Source organism: Loxodonta africana, chromosome 7, assembly GCF_030014295.1.
Source record: "Loxodonta africana isolate mLoxAfr1 chromosome 7, mLoxAfr1.hap2, whole genome shotgun sequence".
Lineage (NCBI taxonomy): Eukaryota > Metazoa > Chordata > Mammalia > Proboscidea > Elephantidae > Loxodonta > Loxodonta africana.
This window is the reverse complement of record NC_087348.1, coordinates 75623098-75634001: the sequence shown is the minus strand read 5'-3', so window position 1 is coordinate 75634001 and position 10904 is coordinate 75623098. Positions and strand designations below refer to the sequence as shown.

General features: G+C 40.7%; 1 protein-coding gene across 1 annotated transcript; it reads left to right on the top strand.

The window, feature by feature from the left end:
- The first annotated feature begins 8880 nt into the window (after positions 1–8880).
- LOC100671376 (olfactory receptor 10T2-like) lies at positions 8881–9834 on the top strand. Its single transcript, XM_003412180.3, has one exon. It carries the CDS (start codon positions 8881–8883, stop codon positions 9832–9834), a length of 954 nt encoding a protein of 317 aa, XP_003412228.1.
- Positions 9835–10904: the final 1070 nt, after the last annotated feature.

Sequence of the window (10904 nt, the reverse complement as noted above, 5' to 3'; positions counted from 1 at the left end):
CAGTCACTATGCCAAAAAGAATTGGTCAGTGTTCAACCATTTCAGGATGTAGCATATGATCAGGAACTGATGGTATTGAAGGGAGAAGTCTGAGCTACACTGAAGGCACTGGCAAAAAACAAGGCTCCAGGAATTGATGGAATACCTATTGAGATGTTTCAGTAAATGGATTCAGTGCTGGAGGTGCTTGACCGTCTATGCCAAGAAGTTTGGAAAATTGTTCCCTGGCCAACCGACTGGAAGAGGTCCATGTTTGTGCCCATTCCAAAGAAAATTGGTCCAGCAGAATGCAGAAATTATCAAAAGATATCATTAACATCTCATGCAATTAAAATTTTACCAAAGATAATTCAAAAATTGTTGCAGCAGTACATTGACAGGGAACTGCCAGAAATTCAAGCCGGATTCAGAAGAGCATGAGGAATGAGGGATATCATTGCTGATGTCAGACAGATCTTGGCTGAAAGCAGAGAATACCAGAAAAGTGTTTACCTGTGTTTTATTGACTGTGCAAAGGCATTCCACTGTGTGGATCATAAGAAATTATGGATAACATTGCAAAGAATGGGAATTCCAGAACACTTAACTGTGCTCATGAGGAATCTGTACATAGACCAAGAGGCAGTCATTCAAAGAGAACAATGCAATACCACATGGTTTAAAATCAAGAAATGTATGTGTCAGGGTTGCATTCTTTCACCAGACTTAATCAGTCTGCATCCTGAGCAAAGAGTCTGGAAGCTAGGATGGCAAGATCTCATCTCAAGTACTTTGGAAAAGTTATTAGGAGGGATCAGCCTTGGAGAAGGACATCACGCTTGGTAATGTACACGGTCAGGAAAAAGACAAAGACCCTCAACGAGATGGATTGACACAGTGGCTGTGCTCAAACATAGCAATGATTGTGAGGATGGCTCAGGACTGGGCAGTGTTTTCTTCTGCTGTAGATAGGGTTGATATGAGTTGGAACCAACTCAACAACATCTAAAAACAACAACAATAAAATATATGAAGCCCTCATTCCCATGCACACATTGACTATCTTACGACAGGTTCTCCAAAAGTGGAACCTTAGGGAAAAATTCTTATACAAGTGGTTCAGTGAAGAACTGCTCTCAGGTGAAAGCTGTTAGTGAATGAAATAGGGGAGGATCCAGACAAAGATGTGAGGTCATCTGAAATGTAACTTCATCCTGGGTTTGCATGGAGCCTTGAATCTTAAATGGCACCTCAGAGTTGTTACATCTTGAGGGAAGGAGGTGGGTTTGTTTGTTTATTTGCTTGTTTTGTTTTGTGTCACTCAGTTATTGGGCATGGGCCACCCTAGCGTAATGGCATGCACTTCCAAATAGTTCCAGTCAATTATATTGCTTTCAGCTGAAAGCTTTTCTAAAAAGGGTACAGCTATAAGCTGCTAGCAGCAAGCTCTCAAAGAAACTGAGGAATGTGTCCACCAGCCTGGTAAAGAAGATCTAGAGAGGGTACAAAAATAATCCACCTACCTTCAAAAAAAAAAAAAGTCCCAAATTATTGCTATATACAAGTACAGTTAATCCTGTGACAGCCAGAACTCCATGGGTCTGCCTTGTTTTTTTGGATCTCACAAGTTTTCTTCCTTTGACAGGGTGCAGCCTTGCCACTTTTCTGTCACTCTCCGTTAGTGAAAAATATTTGAGTTTTCCTTCTCTCACAGGTTTCCACCTTACACAGGTTCTGACTTTGGCAGGTTTTACTCTACCTAGACTGCTACAGCACATCTATTAGTATCGAGGTTTTGGTAGCGAGTGGAGACCATGCCAAGTAATTGCCTCTCTGTATGGAATTCCTTCTTCAAGGCTATAATTTCTGCCTGGGTTTGTTATATGTTATGCAAGCCAAGGGCATCTTGGATGAGGTGGTATTTGTGAATAGGCAACATTTTGGAGGGTGAGATCAGGGAAAGTGCATTTCAGATAGAAGGAACAGGCTACAGACCAAGGAAAGTGCAAAACTTAATCAACAGACAGTGAGTTAACTGCTTTGCCTGAAGAACTGATGTTTTAAGAGCAGATTTTAGAGATAAGACTTGATAATACATTAAGTTTAGGTTTAGTTGGTAGAAGAACTTGGCTGCCAAGCTGAGGAGAGAGGCAGTTAGGAGCCATTTGTGGATGTCACCAATGGCAGTGCGGTAACTGGGGATTTCAGTGAAAGTGGCTTTTCCTTCTCAGCGAGGTCTTCTACAGGAGAGTTGCCTGCCTGGGGAGCAATGATAGTGATCAAACTATGTGTTCATTTTCTTCCCACCCACTTGCTTCTGACTGATTCCCCAGGTGATGTCTTCTCATGACATGCCATCCTCTTGCCCTGTGAATAGGGCAGAACAGACCTGAGGGACGTGGCAAATTTTCGGAATTATAAAATTAGTAACAATGTACAGGAAGTAAAATATGCCAGAGAGAATCATCTACATTCCAAGATATGTTTTTAACAAGTTGAATCTCAATCATTTTCATTGTTATTCAGAAAAACAAGAACAAATATCACTGCAGAGTCTCTATAGTATGTCAGGATTTAAAAAGCAATTTTTTGGGCATCACAGTGTGTGGTAGATCCACAGAACATAAGACTCATAGCATTTAAAAGAATGATCTCAAGATAATGGTCTCCAGTGGTCTCAGGACTCTCATTAAAGTCTTCCTGGAACTGAGCTCCACCCCTAAGGAATGGAGAAAACACCACCTTTTCTATGATAGAAGACTTTGTAATTTCAGGTACAGAAAGTGAACTTAGCACAGAATTTTAAGAGGCAAATTGGTCTCAAACTCATCACTGAATTATAGACTTATGAAATCACAGGAAGAACTCCAGAAAGCCATACATGAGTTGTAGGACAGCTAAATTATCTCTATAGCCTAATTACCTACCTCATGATTTTCAGATAATGGAAAATGATTCTCCTTCCGTAGAAGGTGGGAATTTCAGCTTTCTATTCCTCTTTACACTGAACAACAACAACATTCCCCTTTATAAAAAACATTGTTGTATGTCTTTAATAACCACCCTAGTGGCATAATGGTTAACAGTTGTGGCTGCTAAAATGTTAGCAGTTTGAATCCACCAGGTGCTCCTTGGAAACTCAGTGGGAGTTCTGCTCTGTCCTATAGGGTCACTATGTGTCAGAATCTACTTGATGGCAACAAGTTTGATTTTGGTATAGATGTTAAGAGCTTGTTAGAGTGTACTGAAAAAATGATGAGTTAAATTAAGAATGTTGTCAATTCTCTATTCCTGGAAGAGGCAGAACCCAGAAAACTACTTGAGGGTAGGTTTGAAGAGCTGAAAGGAGAACTGTATGGCAAACTCAAGGCAAGATTCAGGTGTGGAAAGAGATTAGATTGTGCAAAACAGAAAGACTTACACAGGGTTATAGGCATCTTGCTCTCTAGTGACTGCAAGGGCATTGGGAAGAATATACGTAAAATCATACTGGCATACCCTCTATCATCACTGCACTGATTAGTATAAGGAAAGCACTAAGAATGATTTTGCAAACTACAAAAACGAAAAAAGACTAACCCACTGCTGTTGACTTAATTCCAACTATAGGACAGAGTAAAACTGCCTCATAGGGTCTCCAAAGCTGTAAATTTTTATGGAACCAGACTGCCACATCTTTCTCCCTCAAAGTGGCTGGTAGGTTCAAAAACACCGACCTTCGAGTTAGCAGCCAGGAGCTTAACAAGTGCACCACCAGGGTTCCTTTGCAAACTACACATACCCTGATATCCTAGAGATTCTGAAGCTTGCCAAAACTTCCAGTTGGTGTGGGTGAGTACATACTATTTTGATAAAGTTCCTCTAGCAGTTCTAATATGCCCCTTGGACATTAGCCACTTAAATAAGTCAAGTGTGATTTGTCAAGGGTTCTGTCTTGGGTGAGAAATTTATAATCTCTTACTCCTATAAGCAAACCACTGGTGGAGTTTTGAGAAGTATTGTTTTCGTGGTTCACCATTTTTAAATTTACTTAAGCAAACATGTAGTATCTATATGTGTGTTCACATTGCTAGGTGACATGGTCTTGCCCTCATGATTCTTATAACCTATTTAGAAAGCAGCCAACTGTCTTCAGTACATTTCCAAATCATGAGCTGAGAAGGAATTAGTAAATATACCTAAGAAATTATCATGGAAGGCTTCCTGAAGAAGATGGGGTTCCATTCATTCCTATAGTCAGTAAATTAACCTTACTCAAAGACCTATATTTACGAGCTTAGGCTGCAAGTTGGGGCATAAAAATTTTAAACTAAGTCTCTTCCCTGTCTAGCGTAGGTGTCAAGTTTTTAAAAGGTTTCATCACGATAAAATAGCGTACATATCTAGAAGAAATGATTAAAAAAGATGGGGAGGTAAGGGAGGCTTCCTTGAAGAGGTGAAATTTAAATTATCTTTTCAAGAAAGTTAGGTTTTAGAGGTAGAGAAGGGCAGGAAAGACATTACAAGTTAGAGAAAACAACGTGTGTAAACTAGAGGAGCCATGAAAGGACGTGCCATGTTTGGGAAACAGTGGCACGTTCCCTATATGGCGAAGGTTGGTGGCGGAGATGAGCCTGGATAGGTAAGACCTTGAATGCCGTGCTAGAGCACTTGCACTCGGGGAGGACATATAACTGACTAGCCAAGCAAGTGGGCCTCCAGAATTCTCACTGCCGTGCTGTGCGTATGAGCTCCTCCACTTATCAGCTGTGTCATGTTTGGAAAATTACGTAACTAAGCCATAATTTTTCATTACACACATGGGCATAACAACAGTATCTCTTAGGGTAGCTATGAGGACGTATGAGGCTGTATAATTGAAGCATGCAATAAAGTTTAAAAGTTGTTGCATAGTAATTAACCTGTAAGCAATGGAGATTCAAAAGAGGTCTATAATAAAGAGAAGTAGCGTGATCATAGATTTGACATTCTGACTTCAAAAGCTGGTAGTAGGTGAAGGATATGACTGGGAGAGGGAGAGACTAGAGAGTTGCTAAAGTCCAAATGAGTAGCAAAATAGAATTCAGAAGATATTTTTGGGGGGAGTAGGTGTTTAGGATCCTGGAATCTAGAAAATGTGGGCAACAGGAGAGAATCAGGAGTCAATAGAATCCAAGCTAGGGCCTGATAGGTGAGTAAAACTGTCACAGGATGTGAAATAGGGTAGGGAAATTTGAGGCAGAGGGAACACCATGTGCAGAGTCACAGAGCATGAAGGCATATGATGTGTTTGGAAAATAAAGGATACAATTGTCTGAACCAGGAGTGCTCAGCCAGGAGTGGTATCTTGGTATTAGTTTGTGAACATCATTGAATAACCATACTGGGATATTGCAACTTCATCCTATAAGTAGTGTGTAGGTATTCACTTTTTTCAAACATTATTAGTGAGTTGATAAATCATGTGTTTAGGAGTCTAACATCTGGTCATAATGTGGTACATGAAGTAAACACGTGACAGACTTGTGACTAATAGACAACTAAGAAAGTATATCTACCCTATGGGACAGACATAAGACAATGGCAAAGGGAATAAAAAAAAAAGAGATAGAGATATCGGCAAACAGCATTTTGGGAAGTGCGAAGTGATTATTGGGTGTGACAGATGAGGAAGGAGTAATAAATGGAGTCTGATGGTAGCTCTCTCCGATGGCTACAACTAAAATAGGAGGTAGAAGAGGGCACTTTCATATGTGGGGAAATACGGCCTGTTCTTTCTGAAAATCTTGCTTTAAATGCTTGGAGGACATTTAGGCACTAGAGATATGCCAGAGGAGTTTGGAGTCTCTTTTTTAGTACAGGCTGGAATTGGACAATTACAAGGTAAGTGGTAGCTGAAGCAATAAGAAAGAAAAGATTTTCCTTTAGAGTAAATGCACAGGGAAACTTTGACAGGAAAGAGAGTTTGCATGGCGAGGTCTTAGAAGCCAAGCTATATGGGGCTTTTCTGAAGGCTGCTTGGAAAGATGAGTTTCCCACCTTAGAGTCTTTGTATTAGCTGTTCCCTGTATCTGTAATGCTTCCCCCTGATGTTTACGTGTTAGTTGATTTTCATTCTCATTTCCATTTAAGTATGTTACCTCCTCAAAGAGAGGTTCCCTGGCTCTACAAACCAAAGTAATTAAGCGCTCTTATTTTTTTATATCATAGAAATACTGTGTGTCTGGTTACTTGTTGTGTTTCCCATGCTCCAAGTTGCCTGGCATATCCTAGGCAGTCGGTCAAAACATGTTGAATTACTTTATACACTCTGCTAGTCACTTAACCTCACATTCATCTTTTTTTATATATAATTTTTATTGTGCTTTAAGTGAAAGTTTACAAATCAAGTCAGTCTCTCACACAAAAACTTATGTACACCTTACTACATACTCCCAGTTACTCTCCCCCTAATGATACAGTCTGCTCCCTCCCTCCACTCTCTCTTTTCTTATCCATTTCACCAGCTTCTAACCCCCTCTACCCTCACATCTCCCCTCCAGGCAGGAGATACCAACATAGTCTCAAGTGTCCACCTGATCCAAGAAGCTCACTCCTCACCAGCATCCCTCTCCAACCCATTATCCAGTGCAATCCTTGTCTGACGAGTTGGCTTCGGGAATGGTTCCTGTCCTGGGGCAACAGAAGGTCTGGGGGCCATGACCACCGGGGTCCTTCTAGTCTCAGTCAGACCATTAAGTCTGGTCTTTTTATGAGAATTTAGGGTCTGCATCCCACCGCTCTCCTGCTCCCTCAGGGGTTCTCTGTTGTGTTCCCTGTCAGGGCAGTCATCGGTTGTAGCTGGGCACCATCTAGTTCTTCTTGTCTCAGGATGATGTAGTCTCTGTTCATGTGACTCTTTCTGTCTCTTGGGCTCGTATCGCATTCATCTTTTGTAAAATCAGAATGAAAATTCCTACCACATAGACTTGTGATATCTCTAACACTCAACATATTGCCTGGAACATGTTATGCATTGGGTAAGACCTGGTTACCCAACCTGAGCCCTCTGATAGCCTTTGTCCAGAACTGCAGTGCAGATAGAAGATAGTAACTCTTCAACTAAGGATATATTTTCTGCTTTTGCTTTAATCTTTGTGGAACCTACAAAATAATTTTCAACAATGCTTCTCTCTCTTTCCCCCACCTGTTCACTTCCCACACACTTGTTCACTTCCCACACACTTGTTCACATTATTTTTCTATTCCTTCACCTTTAACAGTGACTGACATTAAAATAAATAAATAAATCTGTGGACACTTCCTATCATTTTTCTTCCCTAATCTCTCACATGGAGGGGATGTTTAATGGACAACAGAAATAGAAATATGACTTTTGATCTGAAAAACTTGAGTTGATTTTCCTCATGCCTTTACTGCAAAGAAAACCATTGAACTAGTATATTTTTATGGATTGAATTACATCCCCCCAAAATATATGTTGTAAATCCTATCCTCCATGCCTGTGGTTGTAATCTCATTTGGGAATGGGTTTTCTTTGTTCTGTTAATGAGGTAGGGTTAGTGTAGGGTGTATCTTGAGCCAATTTCTTTTGAGATAAACCCATTGCTGTCGAGTTGATTCTGACTCACAGCAACCCTATAGAACAGAGTAGAACTGCCCCATGCATTTCCGAGGAGCACCTGGTGGATTTGAACTGCCCACCTTTTGGTTAGCAGCTGTAATTTTAACTACTATGCTACCGGTGTTTCCTCTTTTGAGATATAAGAGAATAAACAAGTAGAGGAGATGGGTGAAGAGATATGCCAAGTCACATGAAGACTGCCCAGGAGCAGTAGCTCAGAAGATACGAGGACCTTCTTCTAGAGCCTACAGAGAGAGAAACCTTCCACTAGAGCTGGCACCCTTAATACAGACTTCTAGCATCCTAAACTGTGAGAAAATAAACTTCGGTTTGTTAAAGTCATTCACTTGTATTTGTGTTATAGCAGCACTCAATAACTAAGACATATATCAACTAGAAAATGTTCTGAAGTTTCTGCTAAGAAATCAAAAGGTGATCCAAATATCTTGACCAGAATATACAATTCGGGAATAAGGTATCTCCAAAATAATTTGACTCCAAGATAGTCCATTATATTGTATTAAGCATTTGGAAAACAATATCAATGAGAACTTCTTAAGCACTTCAAAATTATTGATATGTCTTATGAAATGTTGTCTTATGAACTACTGATATTGTATGTGCCAAACTGCAGTTGTTACCATGAGTAGGAACCCAGCAGAAATTACAAGTTAAATTCATTTATCTATTGTACTCACCGTCATAATGATCATTCTTACAACGTTTGTATAGTAGGGAGCACCTCTGAAGATAGAATTAAAATGTCAAAGTTCTCTTGGAAATGTTTTCTCGTTCTTTCTAGACTTTTTAAAATGTTATTTTGATTTTATTTATTCAATAAATGGTTTACTAAGAACTCCTGAGTGCCAGGCTACCATTAGATCACACAAAAACATTTGAAAGATGTGACTTCTCAAAGACCAGTGGGTAAGAACACAAGCACTTTTATTCATGTTTTCCTCCTTTCATGCAGATTCTGACTATAGAGGAGAGAAAGGAGTGCCTAGGTGAGTGGCTTCTGAGAAGATATTTGGGCTCACTCTTTGGCATTCGTACAGATTCTCCTGCAAAAATCTTTCTTCTCTTCACTCAGACACCTGAGCCTTGATTTCAGCCAGCTGCACCTAGCTTCCTTCTCACAGGTTTTCACATTAAGAGTTGTCTTGCCCTTATCTGGGAACCCTTAATTAAAGTCCAGTTGACATTAGTGCAGAAGGAGCACTTTAAAATTGCCTCAATGTCTTGACCTCAAGCATACCTGCACCTTGTGGGAGATAGCTGTTGAGCCCACCAGGAGGATGGACAATCATACAGCAGTGACCACATTCCTTCTGTGGGGATTTTCCAGTTTCCCAGAGCTACAGGGTCTCCTTTTTGTGATCATTTTCTTCTCCCATGTAACCATCCTAGCTGCAAATGTGTCCATCATGGTGGCCATCAAGCTCAGTCACAACCTTCACACTCCCATGTACTTTTTCCTCTGTTGCCTATCCTTTTCAGAAACCTGTGCCGCTATGGTAATTATCCCCCGCATGCTGGTGGACTTGCTATCAGACAGCAAAACCATTTTTCTTCCTGAATGTGCTACACAAATGTTTTTCTTTTTTGGCTTGGCAGCCAACAACTGCTTCATCATGGCCGCCATGTCCTATGACCGTTATACTGCCATCCACAACCCACTGAACTACCACATGCTAATAACCCACAGCATCTGCTGTCAGCTGATGATGGCCTCTTTTGTGGTTGGGTTCTTGGTTTCTCTATGCATTGTCATCACTGTATTCAACTTGTCATTTTGTGACTCCAAAATCATCCAGCACTTCTTCTGTGACATCTCACCCGTGGTCTGCCTTGCTTGTGATTACACTTTTATTCATGAGATGTTTATTTTTGTGCTGTCTGTCTTTGTGCTGGTGGGCAGCTTTATTTTGATTATGGTTTCCTATGTCTTCATTGTGTCCATAGTTGTAAAGATGCCCTCTGCAAAAGGTAGATATAAAGCCTTCTCAACCTGCTCTTCCCACCTCACTGTAGTGTCCATACACTATGGATTTGCTTCCTTTGTCTATTTGAAGCCCAAGAACAGTGGATCATTTGGCGAAGATATGCTGATGGCTGTGACATATACCGTGCTGACACCTCTGCTTAACCCCATCATTTACAGTCTAAAAAACAAAGAAATGCAGCTAGCCCTAAGGAAAGTAATTGGCAATGCAAATAAGTTTATTCTTCTTCTACAAAAAGGTAACTGATAGTAAACAAAAGAATTCTTAACATTTAAGATATTTGGAAGATGAGATTTGAGACTTTTAGAGTTGATTATGTTTAAATGAGATTTTGAGTTCAGATTTGATGCCGGAATGGATTAATACTTTGGGTAATACTGGGAAATGGTGAATGTATTTTACACATAGGAAGGATGTGAATTTCGGTCAGTCAAAGGATAGACTGTTATCACTTGAATTGTACCCTCGCCCCAAAAGATACATTGTAGTCCTGATTCTTAGAACTTGTGAATGTGACCTTATTTGGAAATACAGTCTTTGCAGATATAATTAAGACATAGTTATACTAGATTAGGGTGGGCCCTAATCCAGTGACTGGTGTTCTTATAAGAAGAGGGATATTTGAACACGGGGGCACACAGGAAGAATGCTGTGTGAAGACAGAGGCAAAGATTGGAATGTTGCATCGACAAGGCAAGGGATACTAAGAAGTGCCAGCAATGAACAGAAGCTAGAAGAGGCAAGGAAGGATCCTTCCCTAGAGCCTTCAGAGAGATCATGGCTCTACTGATGCATGGACTTTGCAATTCTAGATTCTCCAAGTGGTGAAAACAGTTAAGCACTCAATTACTAGCTGGAAGGTTGGCAGTTTGAATCCACCCAGAGGTGCCTTGGAAGACAAACCTGGCTACCTACCTCTGAAAGGTTACAGCCTTGAAAGCTTTATGAATCAGTTCTACTCCTGCACACATAGGGCTGTCACGAGTCAAAACTGACTCAAAGGCAACTGACTTAGCTATCCAGTGCTGCTGTAACAGAAATACCACAAGCGGATGGCTTTAAAAAACAGAAGTTTATTCTCTCACACTCTAGTAAGCTGGAAGTCTGAATTCAAGGCGCCAGCTCCAGAGGAAGGCTTTCTCTCTCTGTAGGCTCTGGAGGAAGGTCCTTGTCATCAATCTTCCATTGGCCTAGGAGCTTCTCAGTACAGGGCCCCTGGGTTCGAAAGACACACTCTGCTCTTGGCACTACTTTCTTGGTGGTATGAGTCTCCCCTGTCTCTCTGCTTGCTTCTGTCTTTTATATCTCAAGAGAGA